The sequence below is a fragment of the Nyctereutes procyonoides genome, unplaced genomic scaffold (assembly GCF_905146905.1).
Source record: "Nyctereutes procyonoides isolate TBG_1078 unplaced genomic scaffold, NYPRO_anot_genome, whole genome shotgun sequence".
Lineage (NCBI taxonomy): Eukaryota > Metazoa > Chordata > Mammalia > Carnivora > Canidae > Nyctereutes > Nyctereutes procyonoides.
This window is the reverse complement of record NW_026575146.1, coordinates 81,084,772-81,110,977: the sequence shown is the minus strand read 5'-3', so window position 1 is coordinate 81,110,977 and position 26,206 is coordinate 81,084,772. Positions and strand designations below refer to the sequence as shown.

At 44.2% G+C, this 26,206-nt stretch overlaps 1 protein-coding gene across 1 annotated transcript; it reads right to left on the bottom strand.

Annotated features, from left to right (window-relative positions):
• Positions 1-12,331: 12,331 nt before the first annotated feature.
• WDR87 (WD repeat domain 87) lies at positions 12,332-23,182 on the bottom strand. Its single transcript, XM_055310259.1, has 6 exons — positions 23,108-23,182; positions 22,069-22,236; positions 18,815-21,690; positions 18,088-18,359; positions 14,144-17,715; positions 12,332-14,086 (listed from the first exon to the last, which is right to left on the bottom strand). The coding sequence occupies exons 1-6, from the start codon at positions 23,180-23,182 to the stop codon at positions 12,332-12,334; spliced, it is 8,718 nt and encodes a 2,905-aa protein (XP_055166234.1).
• Positions 23,183-26,206: the final 3,024 nt, after the last annotated feature.

Here is a 26,206-nt window from a genome sequence, read left to right as displayed (position 1 = left end):
TTCTAGAAAAACTCCTGCGATATAAGATTGATATATCTTGCTTCCGGTTTCTTTTCCCTTGTTCTCTCCTGAACCCACCTAATCAGACTTTTTACACTCATCAGGTCAGCTGAAACTGCTCTTGTCAAAATTACGAATGATCTTCGTTTTGCTAAATCTAATGGTTGACTTTAAATTCTCACTACTTATTAGCAGCACTTGACACGATCATTACTTTCTGTGATATCCTACTGTCTTTTTAAAAAATATTTTATTTATTCATGAGAGAGAGAGAGAGAGAGAGAGAGGGAGGCAGAGACACAGGCAGAGGGAGAAGCAGGCTCCACGCAGGGAGCCCGACGTGGGATGCAATTCCAGGAATCCAGGACCACACCCTGGGCCAAAGGTGGCGCTAAACCATTGAGCCACGCAGGCTGTCCCAGTCTGGTAGGTTTTGTGTGTCTAGGAATTTGTCCAGTTCATCTAGGTTATCCAGTTTGGGGTGTGTAATTGTTCATACTATCCTTTTATAATCCTTTATGTCTATTGTGTCTTTATTTGGCTTTGATATTAGAGTAATGCTGTCCTCATAAATGAGTTAGGAAGTATTCCCCTTCAGTTTTTTTGGAAAAGTTTGAGACAGGTTGGTATTGTTTTTTTTTTTTAAGATTTTATTTATTTATTCATGAGAGACACAGAGAAGGAGAGAAAGAGAAAGAGGCAGAGACACAGGCAGAGGGAGAAGCAGGCTCCATACAAGGATCCCAACGTGGGACTCGATCCTGGGTTTCCAGGATCACACCCTGGGCCGAAGGCAGGCGCTAAACTGCTGAGCCATCCGGGCTGCCCGGTATTGTTCTTTAAATGTTTGGCAGAGCATTTAGTAATTTAGTAATGTCCCCATTTTCATATCTGATTTTAGTAATTTGAGCCTTCTTTCTTTTTTTGGGTGGGGAGAGGCTTGAACTCACAATCCTGAGATCAAGAGTTGGACACAACTTGCTGAGCCACCAAGGTGCCCCTCTCCTTTTTCTTAGTCCTCATAGCTAAAGGGTTGTCAATTTTGTTGATCTTCGAAGAAACAACTTTTGGTTTCATTAATTTTCCCTGTTTTTCAGTTTTCTATTCCATTTATCTCTGATCTAATATTATTTTCTTCCTTCTGTTTTGAGTTCAATTTGTTCTTCTTTTTCTAGTTCTTTAAATTGTAAAGTTATGTTGGCTAAATAGCTTTCTTATTTTTTTTAAAGATTTATTTTTATTTATAAGGGGGGGGGGGCAGAGACGCAGGAGGAGGGAGAAGCAGGCTCCATGCAGGGAGCCCGACGTGGGACTCGATCCCGGGACTCCAGGATCGCGCCCTGGGCCAAAGGCAGGCACCAAACCGCTGAGCCACCCAGGGATCCCAGATTTCTTATTTTTTTTATGTAAGAATTTACAATTATAAGTCTTCCCTTTAGTACCACTTCCACTGTATCTCATAAATTTTTGTTTTCCAGCTTAACTTCATTTCATTAACTAATTCATTTTCCCTAACTAAAAACCATTTTCCATGGTTTCTTCTTTGATCCATTGGTTGTTTAAAAGTGTGTTGTTTTCCTTTTCTAGTTTTGTGAATTTTCAGTTTTCCTTCTGTTACTGATTTCTAACTTCATTCTATTGTGGTTGGAGAAGATACTCCGTATGACATCTATCTTTTAAAATCTATTGAGACAGGGTGCCTGGGTGGCTCAGTTGGTTATGCATCTGCTTTTGGCTCAGGTCATGATCCCAGAGTCCTGGGATCAAGTCCTGCATCAGGCTTCCTGCTTCATGAGGAGCCTGCTTCTCCCTCTGCCTCTCTCTATTTCATGAATAAATAAAAATCTTAAAAAAAATAAAATCTATTGAGACTTAACTAGTGGCCTAACATATGGTCTATCCTGGAAAATATTTCATTTTTCACTGCAGAAGAATGTGTGTGCTGTTGTTGGGGAGAGTGTTCTGTATATATCTGTTAGATTAGTTGGTCTATTGTGTTAAGTCCTCTGTTTCCTTACTTATCATCTATCTAGTGGTTTATCCATTATTGTGAGTGGGCTATTGAAGTCTCCAACATGTAGAATTGTCTCTCCTTTCAGCTCTTTTTGCTTTATATATTTTAATGGGCATATAAATGCCCGTTAGGGGCATTTATAAGCATATAAATGTTTATAATTACTATATATTTTTAGTGTATTAAAGCTTTTATTAATATATATAATGTCCTTTATCACTTGTGTTTTTTATTTAAAGTATATTTTGTCTGATATTAATATAGCCACCCTTGCTCTGATATTAATATAGCCCCCATTGATTACTATTTGCATGGAATAGAATATCTTCTCCCATCCTTTCCCTTTCAGTCTATTTGTGTGTTTGGATTTAAAGCAAGTTTCTTGTAGACAGCATATAGTTGGATCATGTTTTTTTTTAAATCTGCCAGTCTGTGTTTTGATTGGAGAGTTAAATCTATTTGATACATTTAATTAATGATAAGGATGGACTTGTCATTATTTTCTCTATGCCTTATTACTCTTTTATCTCCTATTTCCTGCGTTACTGTTTTGTGTTTAGTCAATTTTTTTGTACTGAAATGTTTAAATTCCTTTTTCATTTCCTTTTGTATATATTCTATAGCTATTTCCTTTGTGGTTTCTATGGGAATTGCATTTTACACTCCAAAGTTACAAACCTCTAATTTGAATTTATACCAGCTTAACTTCAAGAACATACAAAAACTCTGTTCCCATACAGCTCTGTCCCTACAGCATAGCATGGAGCCTAACACAGGGCTTGAACTCAACAACTGTGAGATCAAGACCTGAGCTGAGATCAAGAGTCTGATGCTTAACTGACTGAGCTACTACCCAGGAGCCCCTCCCTCACTTTTAAGGACAGTTTTGCTAGATACAGGATTCTTAGTTGACAGTTTTTCTTTTAGCACTGAATATAGCATCCTACTGCCTCACTGTCTCCAAAGTTCCTAATGAGAAATCTGCTGATAATCTTATCGTTTAGGGCAGGGGTGGGGGCAGGAGTCTCTTGTATGTGACGATTCGCTTCTCTCTTGCTTTTAAGATTCTTTGTCTTTTAAAAGTTTGATTACAGTGTGTCTTGGTGTAAGTCTCTTTGGATTCATTTTACTTGGAGTTCATTGAACTTCTTGAACATTTATAATCATGTCTTTTATCAAATTTGGGGAGTTTTCAGCCATTATTTCTTCACATACTTTCTTTTTTTGAGAGTTAATTTCTCTTTCTCTTCTCCAGCACTGCATTATGTTTGTCCACTTCATGGTGTCCCATAGGACCCATGGGTTCTGTTCACTTTTCTTCAATTCTATTTCTGTTCCTCAGACTCAATAATTGCCTTTGTCCTAACTTCAAGTTTGCTGATTCTTTCCTGCCTTCTCACATAGGCCATTCAATCTCTCTAGTAAATTTTTTTACATCAGCTATTATACTTTGCAGCCTTTCTTTTTAGTTTTCTCTTCATTGATATTTCCATTTGCTCATGTTATTTTACTTTCTTCACATTATTGCTTAGCTCTTTGATCTTCTTTACAAGAACAAGCAGTTACAATAAAGTTTTTGTCTAGTATAAGTGCAACCAGATCTTTTGCAGGGATGGGTTCTATTGATTTTTTTTTCCCTTTGAATGGTCCATACTTTTCTGTTCTTTGTAAGCCTTGTGGTTTTTTTTGTTTTGTTTTTGTTTTTTGTTTTTGCTGGACACTGAACATTTGAATCTAATAATATGATGACTCTAAATGAAATTCTTCCCTTTCCCCTGGGTTTACTGGTTTTTGTTATTTATTTATTATAGTCATAGGCTGTCTCTGTGCTGAGGCTGACCCTAAACCTAAGGTCTTTATTTTTTTTTTAAAGATTTTATTTATTCATGAGATACAGAGAGAGAGAGAGAGAGAGAGAGAGAGAGAGGCAGAGACACAGGTGGAGGGAGAAGCAGGCTCCATGCCGGGAGCCCGACGTGGGACTTGATCCCGGGACTCCAGGATCATGCCCTGGGCTGAAGGCAGGCTCTAAACTGCTGAGCCCCCCCAGGGATCCCCGGTCTTTATTTTTTTTAAAGATTTCATTTATTCATGACAGACACAGAGAGACAGAGAGAGAGAGTGGCAGAGACACAGGCAGAGGGAGAAGCAGGCTCCATGCAGGGAGCCCAACATGGGACTCGATCCCAGGTCTCCAGGATCACACCCAGCTGAGGCGCACCAAACCACTGAGCCACCGGGGCTGCCCTAAACCTAAGGTCTTTAAAGATCTTTTTTGAGCCCCTTCCTGGCATGTATGGTCACTTTCTGATTTTCTCTGTATATGCAGTGGTTTTCAAATGCCTACCATTTAATGCCTGGCTCTCAAAGGAGGAAAAATAGAAAAGTGAAGAGGGGAAATAAACACCTCTGTCCCTTTAAACCCCCTGGAAGACCTTTCAATCAGAAGGGAAGGGCTTCCAACAATGGAGGAGATACATTGTTGAAATGGCTGCCCACTTCTTTGTCTGCACCTCTGTGATCAGAAGCAGCAATCAGAGGTGAGAGCACAGATACCTGATATTTGAAGGGTAGGGTCCTTTTTGCCTGTCCTGGCTGCTGGAATTTGTGTGCAAGCTGCTCCAAGAACACAGGCATAGCTGCCTTCCCCTGGGCTGGGGCTGCAGCTGGGGCCTGGGTAGCTGCTACTGTGCAAAGAGCTGAAATTGACCCAAATTAATTGCAGTTTAGCTTCCAAGTATTCTCTGGAAGTTGCAAACCTCAGTAGACTCCAGAGTTCCAACATAGTGCTATCAGATAGATTCAGCCAGTGCAATTCTTTTCTACCTGGGGAAACAAGGATGTTTCCTTATGTTTGGCAAAATGGGGCAGATGGTATATGGGAGAGAATAACCCTTCTCTGAGTGTACTTTTTATGTACTATTGACTTTTGAAAGTATGCTAATATATGTATTTGAGCAAAAATAAATTTATAAGAATTGGAAAGTGTGAAAATCCTATAACTAAAAGCAAACTGACAGAAATGAAACTAATTGTATTTCAAAATGAATAACATAACTCTAAATGAAAAAAGGAAAGAATGGAAGGGCGAACTAGTCCACGTATCTTACGTGCATAGTATTTGAAAAATACTCTGTCTTGGGCAGGATAGGGTGTGTATGAGAAAAGCATCACAAATTCTGAATTGTTTTTAATAGGTTTATTTATTGTAGTGATGTGGGCAAAGCAATTCTGAAAACTATTTTTTTAAGATTGATTTATTTTAGAGAGAGAGTGTGTGTGAGCAGGAGAGACAGAGGGAGAGGGAAAGTCTCAAGCAGACTCCATACTGATCGAGGAACCCAGTGCTGGCCTTGATCTCACAACTCTGAGATCATGACCTAAGATGAAACCAAGAGTCAGACAGCTAACCAACTGTGCCACCCAGGCACCCCTGAAACTATTTTAAATGCATCATAGATTTGAGGAAAAATGAATGTGTTTCTGGTGTTAGGAGTCAAGGTACTTACTATAGAAGAAAAGAAAGAAAAGACATAATAATATAAAATAGGGGCAGGCAACAATGACCCCTCTGGAGATGGATTGAAATTAAAGGTATTGATATAAACTCATGGTCTCTAAAATATGTACATGTAGATAAGCATATGTGGATACGCATATAGGTATATGTGTCCATATATATGTATTTATACATACACATATTTCCTAGCTTTGTCCGCTGAAGGGGCCACAGAGCAAGCAAAGTCACCCTAGTAGCAAATGAACACCCTTAGTGCCCAGATCTTGTTTCTTAGGGCCGCCATAATGAATTATTACAAACCAGGTGGCTTAAAACAAAAATTTATTCTCTCAGTTCAGGATGCCAGGTGTCCAAAATCAAAGTGTCAGCCCAACCTGCACCCCGATGTTTCTAGCAGCCATGTCCACAATAGCCAAACTGTGGAAGGAGCCTCGGTGCCCATCGAAAGATGAATGGATAAAGAAGATGTGGTTTATGTATACAATGGAATATTACTCAGCCATTAGAAACAACAAATACCCACCATTTGCTTCAACGTGGATGGAACTGGAGGGTATTATGCTGAGTGAAGTAAGTCAATCGGAGAAGGACAAACAGTGTATGTTCTCACTCATTTGGGGAATATGAATAATAGTGAAGGGGAATATAAGGGAAGGGAGAAGAAATGTGTGGGAGATATCAGAAAGGGACACAGAACATAAAGACTTCTAACTCTGGGAAATGAACTAGGGGTGGTGGAAGGGGAGGAGGGCGGGGGGTGGGGGTGAATGGGTGACGGGCACGGAGGGGGACACTTGACGGGATGAGCACTGGGTGTTATTCTGTATGTTGGTAAATTGAACACCAATAAAAATTAATTTATAAAAAAAAAAGTGTCAGCCCATTTGGGTCCTTCTGGAGGCTCTCAGGGATAATCTGTTGGGGAACATCATCAAAAAGATGTGATGGGGAGCCGTGGGTGGCGCAGTGGTTTGGCGCCTGCCTTTGGCCCAGGGCGCGATCCTGGAGACCCAGGATCGAGTCCCGCGTCGGGCTCCCGGTGCATGGAGCCTGCTTCTCCCTCTGCCTGTGTCTCTGCCTCTCTCTGTGTGTGTGTGTGTGTGTGTGACTATCATAAATAAATAAATAAATAAATAAATAAATAAATAAATAAATAAATAAATAAATAAATAAATAAATAAAGATGTGATGGCTGGGACAGCTGGGTGGCTTAGTGGTTGAGCATCTGCCTTTGGCTCAGGGTGTGATCCCGGTCACAGGATCAAGTCCCACATCAGGATCCCTGCGAGGAGTCTGTTTCTCCCTCTGTCTGTGTCTCTGCCTCTGTCTCTGTGTCTCTCATGAATAAAGAAAATCTTTAAAAAAAAAGAAAAAAAATAAAAATAAAAAGATGTGATGGCTGATTGATCCATGAAATAGACCCAGGCACTCAGAGGTTCCTCACCCTCTCCTCTACCCTTGGAATGGAGAGGTTCTGCTTGCCTTTTTCAGCAGCTCCCAGAGGCTGCTCCAAAGACAAAGCCTAGAGATAATGATGTGCTGAAAACACTGCATGGTATACATGACTGAGCTTGGTTAGGGCTTCTTTATAAACTTTTTAAGATTTGGTAGGTGGGATCCATTCATCTTGCTGTGGCCAAAACAAATCTCATATAGAAGTTATTTCTTTCCATATTAAAATTGCCACCTACCAACCTGAAAGGCCTTACATCTTTCTTCTTTCTCTCCTTACCCTTGGTGTATAGGGACTAGTTTCAGATTATACCTGGGAAGCTCCCAAGAGGGTTGTGAACCAACGCTGTGAGATATAGTCCCTTATTGGGTTGTGAATGGAGCCTATTTAAGAGTCTCTCTCCCTCTCTTAAAAAAAAAATGAATGCCTAACTTTGATCTGTTCATGAAGAAACACCAGACAAACCCAAAACAAGAAATGTTCAACTAGGGGCACCTGGGTGGCTCAGTCGGTTAAGCAGCTGACTCTTGGTCGTGGTCTCACGGTTGTGGTATTGAGTCCTGCAGTGGATTCTGTGCTCAGCACAGAGTCTGTTTAGGATTCTCTCTCTCCCTTTCCCTCTGCCCCTCTCCCTGCTCACTCTAAAATAAATCAATCTTTTTTTTAAAAAAAGTGTGTGTGTATATATTTTTTAAAATGGCAATGTTATAGTCAAAATCCTAGATACAGAAAGTAGAATGGTGGTTGCTGGAGACTGAGGAGATGGGGAATGGGAGTTAGTGTTTAATGAGTACAGAGTTTCAGTTGGGAAAGATGAGAAAGTTCTGGAGGGAGGATGGTGACGGTTGCACAAGAATGTGAATGTACGTAATGCCACAGAGGTGTACATTGAAAAGTAGTTAAAATAATAAATTTTATGTGATGTGTATTTTACCACAAGTATCAATATTATTAGAGGCAAATAAAGGCTATAGAAATGTTCCATATTAAGGACATTAAAGAGACATGACAACTAAATGCAAAATGTTACTGCAGACTGGAACAGGAAAGAAACTACAAAGGACCCTAGGTCAAGGGACAACACTGAAATTGGAAAATGGATGGCAGAGGGAGAGAATGAAAAAGCAAATGAGGTAAAATGTTAATAGTTGAATCTAAATGAAGGTATACCTGTTTATTGCATTATTTTAATTTTGCAAATTTTTTGAACTTGAAATTATTTCCAAGTAAAAAGTGAAAAAAAAAAAAAAACAAAAACCAAAAATCCAATGAGCTCATTCCTTTCATTCCATTCTCTCTTAAACCCACTCTATGCAGGCTGTCTATCCCACAACCCCACTAAAATACGTTTGTCAAGATTACCAATTATGTCTAATTTACCAACTCCAATGGTCAATTCTTGGTCTTTCTCTCTTTTTTTTTTAAAGGATATCTTTTTTTTTTTTATGATAGTCATCACACGGGGGGGGGGGGGGGAGGCAGAGACACAGGCAGAGGGAGAAGCAGGCTCCATGCACCGGGAGCCCGATGTGGGACTCGATCCCGGGTCTCCAGGATCGCGCCCCGGGCCAAAGGCAGGCGCCTAACCGCTGCGCCACCCAGGGATCCCTGGTCTTTCTCTTACTTGACCCATCACTAACATATGACACAGTTTATCACTTCCCTCTTCTTAAAATGTATTCTCTTGAATTTTGGACACCACTTTTTTTGTTTCTTCTCTCACATTCCTGGTTGCTGCTTTTTTTAAATTTTTATTTATTTATGATAGTCACACACACACACACAGAGAGAGAGAGGCAGAGACACAGGCAGAGGGAGAAGCAGGCTCCATGCACCGGGAGCCCGACGTGGGATTCGATCCCGGGTCTCCAGGATCGCGCCCTGGGCCAAAGGCAGGCGCTAAACCGATGTGCCACCCAGGGATCCCCCTGGTTGCTTCTCAATGTCCTTGACAGTTCCCTGTTATGTCTCCCTCTTCTTTTTTTTTAAGATTTTATTTATTTATTCATGACAGACACAGAGAGAGAGAGAGTGGCAGAGACACAGGCAGAGGGAGAAGCAGGCTCCATGCAGGGAGCCTGAGGTGAGACTCGATCCTGGGTCTCCAGGATCACACCCCAGGCTGAAGGCAGCGCTAAACCGCTGGGCCACTGAGGCTGCCCTCGGTCTCCCTTTTCTAAACATTGGAGTGCCCCGGGACTCAGTGCTCAGGGATAAGCCATATAGGAGTTCTTTTGTGCTGTCAGGATCCATTTCACAATGTCAGTCTGATGTCTTCAGTCAGTCACTTGAATTTGAGCATATAGTACTCTTCCAGGAAATGTAAGGTCCTCTTCCCTTTGAGGTCTTACCCAAGTTCAACTCCCTATTACCTATTTCCTGGTTCAGAGCAGTTGCTAGCTGTGCAAAATAGGGAAAATCTTTCACACTATCCTGAGCACATATTCTGGGAGAAAGATGTGGGGCTGGAAACCCTTTTTTAATATCCCAGAGAGGTCTTAAATGTAATTGTCCCATCAAAAATGAAAAATCTAGGGCCCAGGAAAGGGAGGGTACTTGTTATAGGTCATTCAACTGATTACTGGCAGTATTTGAGCTAAAGCCCAGGTGTCTTCTGCTCTTTCCTTAAGTGGTGATTTAACATGTTTGTTTCAGGGACTGGCGAATCTGATGAAAGCTACAGACTCTTTCCAATGGCCAGAGAGTTGGGGGTGAGGGGGGCAACCTAGTACATTCTTTTCCATCTAATTTCAGGAGCTTTGGGGACCCTTGAGCACATCCAGACCTCAGGTTTCAAAACTCTGCTCTATCAGAAAACCCCTAACATGGAGAAATCTACAGGATAACTGATTGTCTTCAACAATCAATGGTATGAAAAACCGGGTAGTATTAGTGTTTAAGATTAAAAGAGTCTTAGGAAGCATAATAGTCAAATTCAGTATGTAGACCTTGTTTGAATTCTGATTCAGAAAAAGTATAAAAGGACGTTTTAGGGGACAACCAGGAAATTTACATAGAGTATTGAATGACTTCAAGGAATTATTAATTTTGTTAGATGTGAAATCATTATGTAAGAGAATTTATTTTTTTTAGGGAGGAGTATCAGAATATTTAGGGTTGAAATATGTCTGGGATTTATTTTAAAATACAAAGAAAAGGGATCCCTGGGTGGCGCAGCGGTTTGGCGCCTGCCTTTGGCCCAGGGCGCGATCCTGGAGATCCTGGATCGAATCCCACATCAGGCTCCCGGTGCATGGAGCCTGCTTCTCCCTCTGCCTGTCTCTGCCTCTCTCTCTCTCTGTATGACTATCATAAATAAATAAAAAATAAATAAAATAAATAAAAAAATAAAAATAAAATAAAATACAAAGAAAAAATAGATGAAGCAATTTTTGGAAGATGTTTACAATTAAATCTAGGAGATGGGGATCTGGAGGTTTGTTTTAATACTGTTCTACTTTTGTGATTGAAATTTTTTTATAGTAAAAAAGAATAAAGGGATGCCTGGGTGGCTCAGTGGTTGAGTGTCTGCCTTCCGCTCAGGGCATGATCTCAGGATCTGGGATTGAGTCCCACATCGGGCTCCTTGCCGGAAGCCTGCTTCTCCCTATGCCTGTGTCTTTGCCTCTCTCTCTCTCTCTCCTCTCTCTCTCTCGATGTGTGTGTCTTTCTCATGAATAAATAAAATCTTTTTTAAAAAATAAAAAAATAGGGATCCCTGGGTGGCGCAGTGGTTTGGCGCCTGCCTTTGGCCCAGGGCGCGATCCTGGAGATCCGGGATCGAATCCCATGTCGGGCTCCTGGTGCATGGAGCCTGCTTCTCCCTCTGCCTGTGTCTCTGCTTCTCTCTCTCTCTCTCTGTGTGACTATCATAAATAAATAAAAAAAAAATAAAAAATAAAAAAATATACAAACAAGTTCTGCTCTCTGCCATTCTGGCAGAGACAAGAGGATATCTAGAGTATCACAGCCAGTACCAAGGTTTTAAGGCTCCTCTGAAGAGCCATCCATAGAATTCCTGACTCTAGGACCACAACAGCTAGACTAGTTTTCTTTGTTGTTCTGTTTGTCACAGATTCTTGTTTGTTTTTCACCAGGGGACCCACTGATATCCTGAAAAATGAGTTAGGTATTCTGGGAGTTTTAAGGAATTTGTCCATTTCATCTACATTGTCAAAATTATGGGCATAGAGCTATCCATAGTATACAGTCCTTATCTTTATAATGCCTGTAGGATCTTTAGTGATGTTCATGCCTCTTTCATGCCTGATCTTTGTAATTTGTGCACTGTTCTTTTTTGACCTAGACAGAGGCCAAAAAGGAGAAATTATTTAAGTCAAGGCTGCAGAGCCAACTGGGCCATCCTTATTTCTGTTGCCTTGCCCAACTGTTGGGTCAGTCATCCTTTTTGATTGTAGGCCTATACTGCTTGGCATCTGAGATGACTCCCAACTTTTCAGAATTTTATCTTGCCCTCTTTCTGTGACTTCTCCCAAAAAACCCAAACTCAGGTAAAGGGAATAGAATAACAAAGGAGACGTCACGATGAAGGATGGCAAATGGCTTAGACAGGCTCTTTGGTAGAAGCTAATAGAAGGCTCAGCTTACCTGGAGAAAGGCAACTCTGAAGTTTTCATGGTGGGGAGAGGAGATCAGGGAAGGAACACAGTTACTGGCAGGGCCAACTTCTTTCACTTTACTACTCCTTCCCTTTAACACTTGTCTTCTTCATTGGTAGAGGGAAGTAACTCATGAGACACTCTCAGGGTCCCCTCAACACCCACCATACCTGCTGTTTAGGACTCCAGTCATCAGCATGAACAGGGAAATAGAGTCTGCCTCCACTGTGAACCTCTAAAAACTATGCCAGGTCCTCTGATTCTAAATTCCATTTTCTTTCTACTATGTCAGTGCCTCTTATATTCATGCCAAATATTCATTTTTGTGCCAGGTGCTTTATTTCCCATAGTCTTTAGGGAAGGTTGGAGGAAGGCAAGGAAGGAAGAGGACAGGAAAGATTCTTCTGCCTGAAGACCTCCAGAGTGTGAGCACCCACTGGCTTTTGGGATGTTTTCCCATTCTCAGGAGCATATATATAGATGGTCTCCCTGGCCACTCCTCTGGAGAAGCAATGTCCGAGGAACAGGGACACATTACAGGGCTGCTGCAAATGAGAACTTCCTCTTTATTCCACATATGGAAGCTGGTTTCTGCAGCTAGGTAGGGAAAGGGCTTTGGCCTGGCCCTACCTCTGTGTGGGTCCTAGAGATAAGAGTCTAGATTATGGTGACAAGGCCTCCCTCCAGGTGGGAATGAAAAGTCCTGACCTCCAGTCAGTCTCAAATTAGGGGGTGGGGGCAACAATATGGGGCATTTCCTTGGTAAGGTGAATATCAGCTTGGGGCAGGCTCTTCCAAGCGAGTTCTAAGATCCCATACTGAGCAATGCCCATGGGAAGCATGGTACGGACGTTATTCTGACCTGGGAGGGACACCACCTCCTGGAACTCCAGAGGACCTTTAGAGCCTTTAGAGCCACTACAAAACAGATGATAGAACAACCGCTCCCCAGGAGCTAGCTCTGTGGCATTTAGGGCCTCCATGGAGATGACCTCTTGGGACTGGGGTTCCTCTCTCAGTAATAGCTCCTGTAGCAGCTTCTGGATTCGAGGTGACTTAAGTTGGTACATGTCCATGAGTTGGTAGAACTGTTCCATCCAAGCAGCATGGTCTTTTGCATATCGTTGCTGCAACATCCGCAAGACATAGTACAGAGCCACAAATGTCTCCCAGAGAGGCACCTCTTCCTTTTTCTTAGAGACGGGCTCTACCTTCTTCTCCAGCTTGGGCAATTTGGGAAACCTGCCTTTGTCCTTAAAAACCCAGAAGTCCTTTTGAAACATCAGTGCTAGGGTTTGTTTTTCCACAGAGGCATGGGCACCTGTGAAAATGTCTCTTGTGGCAGGATGGAAGTGTTGCATCTCCATCTCCTTGAGAGCAGCAGATACCTGCTCTGCCCGTGCACTCCGGTAAGGCTCTCCTAGAAGATGCCAATTTACACCCTTTGGGGTCAGAATCTGTTGGGTATCTAATGGGGACGTTGGTGTGGGGACAGCCAAAGGTTTTAACCAGCCTTCCTTTTCCTTTCCTTTTATAGGTGGGATCACTTTCAGGTACCTTGGATCCATGGGCTCCTTACTGGGTTTTGAGATCCGTGCACTTCGTGACTCCAGGACCTGCTTGTGACGGTGTACAATAGCTTTAAGTTGAGCCAGATGTATCCAACCTAAGTTTCCCTTTGAGGTGAGGTCTTTGAGAAGCTGGCACAATCTGTGGAAACTATCCCTAGAAAGCTGTTCTCCTGCCTCCATCTCTTCTAGGACATGGTGGATCCACTCGATATCTGAGAGTCTTACCTGAGCACCCTTGTCCCAAATTTGGGGCACAGGTAATTGTACCTCAGTCATTCCTTTCAGATATGGATGATGCTGCAAAATCCACTGCCACTTGGGCTCTAGTGGTTTGCCTTGGAGTTTGTGAGCTTCTATGGTCTTCCTCAATATTTGAAATAAATATGGAGTCTTTAAGCCTGGCTCTGGGGACTCCAAAACTGTATCCAAAAGTTGTAGAGGTCTGGGCTTATATTTCTCCAGCAGTTCTCCTTGTTTATCCCTAAACCTTGACTCTGGAAGTATCCTGGATGTCTCAAGTGCTCTGGCCTTGTCTTCCCAGGATACTTGTTTCATAGACACTGGCACTAGTATCTTCTCTTGCTTGCCCAGAGCTATGGAGATCACTTTCTTGGAAGGGATTTTCAGAACTTTCAGCTGTAGAGCAGTGTCTTTGATATCAGGGATTCTTTTTCCAATAGAGGGAATTATTTTTCTTCCTTTTTGGTCCTTTTGTTTTTCCACTGGTGACTTAAATAACTTTTCTTTTCTTATGATCTCTTTTTCCCATGATCTTTTCTCCTCTTCTTTCTCACTCGGACTTTCCAACTCTTCCTCACTCAGACTTTCTGACTCTTCCTCACTGATGCTTTCCTCCTCCTCCTCTTCAAACACTTCCTCTTCCTCCTCCCCTTCTTCCTTCTCCCCTTCCTTCTTCTCTTCTCCCTCCTCCTTTTCCTCCCCTTCCTCCTTCTCCCCCTTCTGCACCTTCTTCTTCTTTTTCTTCTCCTTCTTCTCTTTCTCCTTCTCTGCCTCTCTCTTCTTTCCCTCCTCTTCCTCCTCCTCTACCACCTCCCTTTGCTCCTCTACCACCTCCCCTTTGTTTTCTTCCTCTTCCTCTTCCTCCTCCTCTTCTTCCTCTTCCCCTTCCTCAGACAAACTCTCTTGCTCTACTTCACCTACTAAGCTTTCCATTTCTTCAGAAAGGCTCTCTCTGCTTTCCTCATGACCAGGAAGTTCTTTCTGTGGTATATCCATGGTCTTTAGCTTTCTTCCTTTTTTCTGTCCCAGCAGTGGAATTACCTCCTCATCCTCTGTTAATTCCTCCTCCTCCTCTTCCTGTATGACCTCTCTCTGTTGCCTGGCCAACCTGCTTTCTTTCTCCATTATTTTCTTCTCTTTCTTTATCATTCTTTTCATTTCCTTGGCCAGTTTTCTCTGTTTCTTAGCCAGTTTCTTCTCATCTTTGCTTATTTCTGGTTGTTCCTCAGAAAAATCCCACTCTTTGGCATCAAGTTTGTTTTGTTCCTTGCTCAATTTCCTTTCCTTAGCAAAGAAGTTCCTCTTCATCTTTGTCAACTCTATTTCCTCCTGAGTCAGTTTCATTTCTTCTTTGGTAAGGTCTTGAAGTGCCTTTAAGATTTTGCTGCTCACATTTGACTGTGGCTTGGCAGCACCCTCCTTTTCTTTAGCCAACTTCCTCATTACTTTTGCTAGCTTCCTCTCTTCCTGGGCGTATACTCTCCCTCCTCTGGTAAGTTCCAGTTTTTCCTTGGCAATGTCCCTTTGCTCTGTGGCCAATATCCTATCCTCATATCTCAGTATCTTCTCCTCTAGTGACAATTTTCTCTTGATTAGTTCTAGTTCATTCTTAGTCAGTCTTCTCTGTTTTAAGGTTTCATCAGTCTCTCCGGTGGAGAGAATTTGCTTTCCCTCAGCCAGCCTTATCTTCTCCTGGGCCAGTCTCTTAATTTCTGTGCCCAGTGCCTTTTCTTCCTTGGTGCTGTCCCAGTCTCCTCTGAGCAGTTTTAGTTCTTGAAATACTGTCCTCTTCTCCTTGGCTACTTCCATCTTGTCCTGGGCTAGATTGTGCTGCTTCTCAGCCAGACTCTCCTCTAATTGGGTCAGCTTTTGCTCTGCTTCGGCCAGCTTCTGCTTCTTCTGCAAAACTTTTTCCTTTTCTTCTATCAGCCTCTTCTCCACCTGAGCAAGTTTATTCTTATACACGTCCAGTTTCTCCTTTGCTTGAACTAATTTATTTCTGTTCTGGGTGAGGTTTTCTTTGACCCAGAGGAAGTTCTCTTTCTTCTGAGCCAATTTCACTTTCTCCTGAAGCAGATTCTCCTTCTCCTGAGCCAAAGACTTCTCCCTCCAGGCTAGTATATTCTTGTTCTTTGTGAGTTTCTCCTTGCCCTGGGCCAGTTTTTCTTTTTCCTGGGCCAGTTTTAACTTGTTCTCCATCAGTTTCTTCCTTTTCTGGGCCAGCCTTTCCTCTTCCGCAGGCAGTTTCTCCTTGTCCTCGGCCAGTTTCTTCTCTTCCTGGATCAGCAGTTCTTCTTCCAGGGCCAGTGTTTTCTCTTCCTTAATCAGTTTCTGCTCTTGCCAGGCCAGTGTCTTCTCTTCCTGAGCCAGACCCTCCTCTTCCTCAGCAAGCTCCTTCAATTCCTGATTCAGTTCCTCTTCTTTCCGAGCCAGTTCCTCCTCTTCCCATGTCAGCTCCTCCAATTCCTGAGCTATTTCCTTTTCTTGCAGTGCCAGGTCTTGCTCCTTTTGGGTCAGTTTTTCGATCTTCTTGACCAATATATTTTTTACCTCAGCCAGCTTCTCTCCTTTCTTTGCTATTTTCTCTTCTTCTTGAGCCAGTTCCTCAAATTTCTTAGCCAGTTTCTTCTTTCTCTGGGCCAGTTTTTCTGCTTCCTGGCTTAGCTTTTCTTCTCTTTGGGCCAGTTTTTCCTCTTTGTAGACAAACTTCTTCTCTGCCTGGACCATTGTCCTGTCCCTCTGAGCCAGCTTCCCATATTCCCTGGCCAGTTTTCTTTCTTCCTGGGCCAGTTTTCTCTCTTCCTGGGCTAGCTTCTCTTCTTCTTGTGCCAGCTTCCTTTCTTCTTGGGCTCGTTTCCTTTCGGCCTGGGCTCGTTTCCTCTCGATCCAGGCCTGTTTATACTCTTTTTGGATCTGTCTTTGCTCTTTTGACATTGGCTCTTTTTGTTCTCCCTGTTCCTGAGACAATTCTTCTCCTTCTAGGGCCAATTTCTCCTCATCCTCACTGGGCTTGGCTTTTACCTTTTCCCAGATCTCTGCCCACTCATCCCATCTCTGCTTCTTGTCCTCATCCAGCTTTTCCTCCTCTGAGAGTGGTTTCTTTTCATCCATTTGTGGTTTCTCCTCTTCCCCAAGACTCCTCCTGTCCCAAGCTTTCTTCCATTCATCCCAGGATATCTTTGTCTCACCATGGCCCTGTTTCCACTCATCCCAGGACTTCTTCCAGTCCTGCCAGGACAGCTTCCTCTCATCTGTAACTGGCCTTTCTTCCTGCTTGGCTACTTCCTCCTTTGGTTTGGCCACTTCCTTTACTGACTGACTCACATCCCTCTCTTCTTTGCTCACTTTCCTCTCTTTTTTATCCCCTTTTATTTCCTGCTGAACTTCTTTCCTCTCTTGCTTAAAGGGTTTCTTAAATTTCTTCTCTTCTTTCTTTGGTATTTGTTGTCCCTTAGTTAGGCCATCAGATTTTAAAAAGATAGCTTTCTTTTTCTTGCCTTTTTTGGGAATCACCTGGGTTTCCTGCAAGTACGGCATGTCCCTTGTTTCCTCTTGCACCTGCTCTTGCACCTCTGGTATCTCGTCCTCCCTTTCGGTCATTATGTCTTCTCTAATTGCCCCTTCATGAATAAAAATTGGTTTCTCCTCTGGCCAGGCTACATCCCAGTCTAGGTCCTCAAGCAGAATCTCACTTTTTTTCTCCAACAAAGGGCAGATCTCCTGAAAAAGTTCCCAACTGGGCCGCTTATCTGCCAGCACCTCCTGAGCCATGGTCACTAGCTCCATGTTTAGAGCCTCTGACATTTCTGTTTGGGAACCAGATATTCTCAGGGTCATAAGACGACATAGATCATCTCGCCATGATGCGCCATCTTCAGTGGTGGCCTTGCGGCCAGGTGCTCCAGAGGCACCCCGCCCTTTGGCTTTCAGCTGCTTCACGACTGGCTCTTCCTTTACAGCAGCCAGAGATTCTTTGATTGTAAACTTAGCTTCTTTTGTCTTCTTCTTGCCCCTCATTATGGGTTTCTGAACTGTTCTTTTCTTGCCTTTTCTGTCATGTATTTTCCTCAGCAGCTTCAGGGTCAATGCAAAATGGTCTTTTGACGTGTCTTTCTCTGGAGGTTGTTCACCATCTTTTGAAATCTTTACTAAACTGATGGTTGAAGACACTCTAGAATGGGTGGCTGTATCCTCCACCAAAACTGGTGCAGCTTCACTCTGGTCAGTTTCACCCTCTAAGGGACCCGGCTCTTTGCCAGCCTCTTTTATCTTCTTGAGGGTCCGCCACAATTTTCGGGCTGCAGGGAAGATCAGGAAATGGAGATAAGGAAGGCATGGGGGTGCCTAGATCACATTTTTCCCACTAATGGTATGAGCTAAGAGGAATTGTCATTTAAAAAAAGTAGCAACAGAAGGGGGTAAGGCCTTTAAAAAAAAAAGGATTCCCCTTACTGTATTCCAGTGTTCCCCCCCCCCTTCCAAATCCTACGGAGATAAGCCTTGGAGTGTCCCTGAGTTTGGGTAGATTCTTCCTAGGAAGTTTCTTTCTATGAAAATATCTGTCTACTTCTCTCTAGTCCTACATGGTTGATATCTCTTCACCTGTGTTAGCCCTAAATACGTTGCCTCTCAGGGACCCTTAGGCATGAGCTAGATCACTCCATACGTACTGCGCTTTTTGCCCCCTGCTCGGCCCCGTCTTTGGCCTTTGCCAGGCTTGATGGCAACTTCAGATTCTTGGGGAATTCTGTCAGATTTCTTGGAAAGGGATAAATGTGAAGAAGTCTTTGAGACCTCTAAAGAAAAAGCAGGCTTTTTGTGTCCCTCTGACAAGGTCAGGTTTTCATTCAGTCGCTGTTCCACTTGATTATGTAGGATTTGGAGATCTGTGGCCCGCATCCCCAGCAGATGATCTAGGGATTCCTCTCCAATCATTTCCTGCCTTTGAAAGTCAAAGAGAGGAAAGACCATGGTGAATCAAGGACCATGGTGAATCAAGGACAACAAGAAAGAGAAGGAAGGAACTGCTGTGCAAAAGGGCAAGGGGGCCTGGCATAGTGGCCAAAACAAGACAGTATATGTCAAGGTAAATGATGGCGAAGAAGAAAGAAGTCTAGAAAGCCAGGTGGCAATGAATGGTGTGTATGGGGACAAAAGGGGTAGGAGAAAAGGATGAAAAGGGGAACTCAAAAGGTAGGGGACAGACAGGAGCAAGAGAAGAAATGGAGACAAAGGAGCAATCAGGATTGTCAGGATGGTCTAGGAATGGAAAAAGACTATGAAAGATAAAAAGGACAGGAAGAGTTAATGGACAAGTATGAAGAGATAGTGAAGGAAGGGTAAGGGAGAAGAAAAGTAGAGGCTAGTCAGAAACTGCAGAAGGCACAAAGAACTTACTGCATCTTCCGGAAGGTCTCTCGGTTCTGGATCAGGTGTAGGAGTGAGGACTTAGTGTGGACTCCAGTGTCAGTCATGAGGCTCAGGGCCTTACTCCTCACTCTTTCATCCTTGTCCATCAGTCCTTGGGCCAGTGGCATGGCAAAGAGATGAGTAATCATTCCTAGACGCTTTAGCCCTTCCCAGGCTAGCTCTCGGATCAGTGGGTTGGAATTGGTGGTATCATCCAGTAGACGATGGGCTGTTTCAGAGCGCAAGGATGAAGACACTTCGTAAGAGGCAAAGATTTGCCCCAATGCACCAATACAGCATTGGTACTTCAGTGGAGAAGCGTGAATCATGATGCAGAGGATTGTCTCCACCAGACTATTAATAGCTATTTCACTCATCTTTCTCCCTAGCCAACTGCGATTTGCTGAGTCTGTAAGGACACTGTAGGTTACATCCTTGGACATTCTCATTTCTAGGAAGCTTTCATCTTCCTTTTCCTGTGTATATGGTTTGAAATCACTGAGAGCTCTTACCTTTCTGTGCCAGAAGAAGAATTGTTGGGTCTTGTCCCATTCCATCTCCTGTATGGGTGAATGCAGGTTGCATTGCAGGTATATTGGACTACCCTCTGGCCAAAGACGGGCACGAATTACTGAGTTGGGGATGTAGCAATCAGGGGCTAAGAGCCATTTCCTCCCATGACCAAAGTAGCATCGCAGTATTTGGTAAGGGTTGAGTCCATCCCAAGAAGTCAGCTGTAGTTGGGGAGGAACCACGTAATGAGGAGGTTTGCTCACATCTGTCTGACTGGTTTCCTCTTCATACAAGGAGTCATATCTGAAGGCAGACAGTAACACAGTGCTCCCCTGCTCATCTTCTTCTATGACGTGTGGCACTGTATGGTCAAAGGCAATGGCCCGCTTATTGACAAGTTTCTCCAGACCCACTAATTCCTGTTGCCCTTTTCCAAGGTAGATATACTTGGGCACAAACATGGTCTCAAAGGAGAAGAAGAAGCTCGGTGTGAAAGGTTTAGGGGCCTCTAGCACGTCATCTGTCATGCTCATAAAGGAAAGGCGAGCCAGCAGGCTTGGGTGAAGCAGTTTTAGACAGGACACCAGATAAAGACTCTGGTTAAAAGTCACAAGCAAGTCACCCCGGTCATTTGCAAAGCAGAGTGGGCCAAAGTGCAGTGATGAGTCCAGCATAGCTACAAGTCTACCATGGAAGTTCCAGACCCGGACAGACCCATCAATACCACCTGTGACAAAAAGACTCAAGGACAGACAGACATCAAAGGATGTGATGGTGCACTGGTGCAGAGGCAATGTCTCTATAAACGATGAGCCTTCCTGTGACTCAGAGGACAGAAAATCATGGAACTTCCAGAGACGCAGGCAGTTAGTCTCCGTGATGGCACCTACAGACTTGGGCAAGAGTATCAGGTGTCTTAGGTGACAGCTGCTGAGAATGCTGGCAAGCGGTTTCAAATGGACTTTCCTCCCCTCAAGCACAGCCTCTGATAGGTGCACGTAGTTATCCATTCCATAGGAACAGAGCAAAGCATTTTCTCGGCTACCAAGAAGCCCCCCAGATAGTGTAGTGAGTGCCAGGATAGGTCCAAAGTGCATGAATTTCTCTATTCGGGCACAGTGGTGCTGGGAAAGCACTCTTACCATACCACTCTGGTGTCCAGAGAACATGAGTCCCTGTAGACCCCGACCCAGGTGAAAATCCCCATAAGCCAGGCATTGCACCCAGTCTTGAGAATCCGGTGAGGTGCACAAGAGATACTTGGCTGGGCAAGGGCAGCGGGTCGTGTCAAACACCAGCACCTCTGCATTGCCTGTTGCTACAAAGAGCTCCTCTTTTTCTGGGTCGTAAGCCCAATCCACAGCCTGGTCCAGGATCGAGAAGGGCCAGGTAAGAACCAGAAGATCCCCAGTTAGTGGGGACACAAAGTGCAATAAGCCATCTGCGGTAGTGCACAGGATCCGGAACCAGTTATCACCACAGCGGACCCGACGCAGCTGCTGGGCAGCAGAGCTGAGGACGTTGAAGAGGCTATAGAAGCAAGGCAGACGGCGCAAGGAGAAAGTATGGGTAGTCTGGCAGAAGAACGTCGTGTTGTCAATAAACTGGAGCCCGTACAGTTCCTCATCAAGTTCTAGCCGCCGCAGCAGGTTCCCCGAGGTCAGGCTCCACTCCTTGATTAAGCCTTCCTTGCCAGCTGTTAGCAGGGTGTGGGCCTCTGGCCGGCTGCGGATACAGATCACTGTTGACACATGCGCCTTGAAACTGTGGAGGTAGTTTCCCCGCATGAGGCCCCATACTTGGATTTCCCCAGTCTTATTTCCGGCATAGAGGAAGTCCTGGTCAAAACAGGTGAAGCAGCAAGTGATAGAGGAGCCACTGGTGGTGGAAGTGAACCTCTGAACCTCTCCAAGCTGGCCTTGGCCTTGGCGCTCAAGGACCCTCACCACCGTCTCGCACAGTGCTAGCAGAGAGCCATTGGGGCCGTTCAGCCTGATGTCCTGGACAAGTTCGTCACCAGGCATGGGAACCGTGTAGGCTATCTGGAGGCCCTTGCCACTCCTCTCGATGCTCCAGGTGACTACTGCCCCCAGGATGCCCGACAGAAGCATTTTCATTTCCGGGTCATAGCAGAGGCAGTTGATGTTGAAGTGACAGGGCACTATACCCAGGGGTTTGAATGACCAAAAGTGGTCCCCAAAGAGCCGCAGGAGCAGGTCACCACAGTAGACCACGAGGATATGAAAGGAACCTGTGTGGACCATGGATTGGATGGGCGGCAGTCGTTCACTCATGGAGAATGTTCTCTTCTCGACCAGGTCCTCAGATTTGCTCTTCATCCATACTACGGCCTACAAAAAATAAGATGGACAATGCCTAAAAAAGTTAGTAGAAGGGGAAAGGGCAAAATATTCAGCTATTTTCCTCTGTGCTTGTGCTGAAGAGGACTTGGAAGGCTCTCAGTGTTTTTACCCCTTGGTTATGGGAATTGGAAATCTGTAGAAGCAGGAAGCCTGCGACCCTTTCTCTAACGTTGGCCTACTTTAGGGGACCCAAAAAATCTATTCAGGGGGAGACTGTAATTGGGAGAAGTGAGGAGAGAGAATCCTAGATCTAGGCAATTCTCATTCAAGAGGTAGATTTCCCTTTGTCAGTTGGGTGAGAGCTTAAGTGGGCACAGCCCCCTGTCGAATGAGCTAAGAAGGAGAAGAAAGGCTCGGCAGTTTTACCTGTATTTCTTTGGAGCTTGTCACCCAAGAGAGGGAGGCAAAGAAGTTGGCCTCACTGAAGTAATGGCATATAAGCGGCATGTTTTGAGGATGGCGAGACTCTCTGAACAGTATCTGGGACTGGTCGCTCAGCACAACCACCTCATTCTTTGGGTCTTCTGACGTTTGCTGGAGAGAGGCATGGCATGAAACAAAGAGACCAGGACACACGTGTGCTAAATATATTCTCACACAAGTCACAACTGAAGCATTTCCTGAGGTCATGCCTCATGCCTGTTATACCCACACATGCACAACTTATCACTTGTAGGATACTAACACCTCACAAGCAAGTAACACATGCCCAACACAAGAGAGAACCAAACTGCTACAGGGCCTAAATGGGCAAATTTCACAGTGTGGGAAAACAGATATTCTTCTCAACATGCCTATTCACTAACACTCCCCCCTCTATCTCTACAAGGTACATAGGTCATAAAAGACACATTACCCAGGCAAGTGCGCCACTGCAGACCTACATGCACTGTAACAGAGCGTGACAAAATTCAGCACCACTTTAAAGTCTTTAACACTTAAATGTGCACAAAGTTAAGACTTTAACACCCTACCTGGCCTTTAAACTTGACAGAGGAAGATAATTTATATGCAGTATGTATTATTCCTCAGTGATAGAGCAGGTGCTAGGACACACGTGCCTGGGATGGTTTACACAGAGCAAACCAGAGTGAAACTGAGGTTGGCAGATGTCCTGTCAGTGCCTTCTCCCTTCTCTTTTAGAAAAATATCTCTCCCCAAAAGGTTGGCTCTTCTGACAATGCTCTAAAGTGTTCACCTTCCACTATCAAAATGTACTCACAAGAGATTCCCTAGGCCATTCATTTGAAAATGGATGGCCCACTTCCTACTAAGGTGACAAGTGTCTTATAGTCTACTGTGCCTGCTTCCTGTATCCCTGGAAAACCTATGCTTCTCTGAAGCGCTCATAACTATCAAGATAGATAGAGGCCAATAACATGTTTATGTCCTACATATGTATTACCTTGCTTTTATGTATGATGTCATTTATGAGATATTTAAAATCCTTCCACAGGGGAATGAGTCTCGTGGAAGACATCACATTGATTATTCCCTGGTCCTCCTCAGGACCGTTGCTTAAAAACCTGTGGGAATCCAAAAGAGGCCAGCTTAGCCATTATTACTCTTTGAGTAATTAGGACTCAGGAGTCAAGATCCATGAACTCTTGTGTATGGAACACTTTTTTGAACGTCAGGAACTAACACAAGACACACATTCTCATTTAATTCTCACTGAGGCCCAGTGAGGTAACCCCATTTTATAGATGAGGAAATTGAGGCTTGCGGAGGGTGAATAAAAGAGTTGAGGATTGAATCTTAACACTGGCTGTCATTGGGATCCCTGGGTGGCGCAGCGGTTTGGCGCCTGCCTTTGGCCCAGGGTGCGATCTTGGAGACCCGGGATCCAATCCCACATCGGGCTCCCGGTGCAGGGAGCCTGCTTCTCCCTCTGCCTGTGTCTCTGTCCCTCTCTCTCTCTCTCCGTGACTATCATAAATAAATAAATTTAAAAGAAAAAAAACACTGGCTGTCATAACCCCACAGGATATTATGGGTGAAGGAAGCAGGGAAGGGGTCTAGAAAGGAATACTGTCACGAACAAATAGCATTTCTTTGCTACTGGTGGTGTGTCAAGAGAGCATTTGCAAGGGCTTGGAGTTCCCAGAGTGTGGTCTCTGGACCTCATGTACCAGGATTCCTAGGGAAAGAGTCTTTCCTAAAATACAAATCCCTAGGTTCTGTCCTAGACCTACTGACACAGAACCATGGCGGTGGGACCCACAGGCCTTCACTTCTAACAAGTCCCCTAGGTGACTCTATGGACATTCATGTCTGACTACTGAAATAGGAAATTGAAATGAGAGGGCCTCTAGGACTAAGAGTCAGACCCCACCTTGTACTACTGGAGAAAGGATTTAGCCCTCTGGCTTTGCAGGCTTGCCCAGGCTTGTGGAATCATGTAGCTATCCTACACATGATGCATCGGCTGTTCATCATCCTCTTCCCCCTTTCCTTCTTCTTGGCCTTCATGAAGACAAACCTCTACTTTTCCTTCTTGGGTTGGGAATGCTACTTTTATAAGCCCCCCTCTGTCAGGGGGCATTCCTGGTCTGATGATGGGCTTGTGTTCTTTATTTGTAAAATGTTTGCCAGCCTTGCCTGCTTCACAGGATTGTTGAAAAGATCAAATAGGATAATTCCTGTGAATTCCTTTTTAAGTAAACTCTGAAGCAACAAACAGTGATTCCCGCTGTTTTTAGGCTGGTTTGGTTCTCAGACAATTATTTATCTTTCCAACCCATACTTTGTACTTTTCAGTTGCTCTGGAAACATGACAGCTAAATTTATAGTCTGGCCAGCAGAGGGCAATGGAGGCCATCCTTGTGCCTGCCAGATGAAGGAAAACAGATGAAGGAAAACTGATGAACTTTGGGTTTGAAGTAGCTCCTGCTAGGGTGAGACCCTAGGCCAGCACTGGGAGCTTGTTAGAAATGCAAATTATTGGGCTCCACACCAGACCTACTGAATTGGTAACTCTGACGGTAGGGCCCCCAAGTCAGTTTTACAATCTCTCCGATCTTAAACGCACTCAAATCTGAGAACCACTTACCTGGAGTAATTGGGAGTTCAGATCAGTTTGGCCTGCACCTCCTGAGGTAAGGTCAGCAGAACCCACCCTCTGGCACTGCTAAGCCCAGGCCCTGTGTTACCACAGAGACTTGGTGGCTGGATTTAGGGGAAGTAGCAGGCAAAATGTGTATAGAGTGTATAGAGTGGGTTAGATCCACCTCCCAAAAAAGTTTTCACATCACTTCATTCCGTCTCAAAAGAATTCCGACAGGCAGAGAGTATTATCTGCATTATAAATTATAAGGAATATGAATTCAGGGGGGGAAAGGGATGTGTTCAGGCTACATGGGACAGATTCAAGACTAAGATTCAATCCATTGTTCAGGATTCCACTACCATGTTAGAGGAGGAAGAGGCTCTGGCAGCTGATGCCAAGGAAGCTCTCTGACCCACAGACCCACTAGTGGGAACTGGTGGCTGGCTGTCAGACACTAACATCCCCTCTGCCTCTTTCTACTCTCCCCAAGGCTGCATGCTGCCCCCCTGCCATACCTTTTCCCGTTCTATTCCCCTGTACCACTCCACTTGCTGCTCCTTTGGACATTTCTGGAGCCAGTGTGAGCTGCTTCATTCCAATCTTGCACATTAGTGGATGGCCCAGTGGGCCAGGCCCTTCAGCTCACATTTACCCCACTGGCTCCTCCTTGAGGCCCCAGAGCTGCTCAGAGAGTAGTCATTTGTAACACATTTGCGGTCACTGCCATCAGTTTGCATTGTTTCTAACATCTCCTCTGGATCCAACGTTCTCTTGGCTAGCCTGCAAAAAGTAAGCGGTTAGGAAGGACCCTTTGGGGGCACATTCCTTCAGAGTTAGTAAGAAAGAAGGTCTTCAAACCCCAAGCCTCTGTTTATTATTATTATTATTATTATTATTATTATTAATTTTGCCATTCTCTCATTCCCTATATACTAGCTTCCTCAGGTCACCCTCAGAGGAAACCTCTCTCCTAAAGTTTCCTCACATTTGACTCCCTAATCCCATTATCTGTCCCTAAAAGCTGCCTTAATTCCAATAGTCTTGACTTTTTAATATCTTGATAACCCAAAGATGATCTAATGGGAGAATTCAAACCCTGCAGTCAATTTAGGGGAGTTAGTATTTGGGGCCAAGGTTTGGTATGTCCTATTGACTATGGAGGCCAACCAGGTCTATGACTGGGCACTGCACTACATCCTTCTCTTAGCTGCACTCTCCAATGTGATGAGATGGAAGGCCAGATTCCAGCAAGTCCTGCCCTTGTAATAAAGAGAAATGGCTCTAGGGGGCACTGCACTCCATGAGACTCTTGGGCTCCTGGGCTCCCTTAGGGTCACTGTGTGGCTAGGTGTATGACCCAGAGGGCATACAGTTCTTACCCCATAGAGCTTATAGTTCAGCAGGGAAGGCAGACATCAAAGAGTAGTCATAAAATTGATTACAATGAGAAATTTT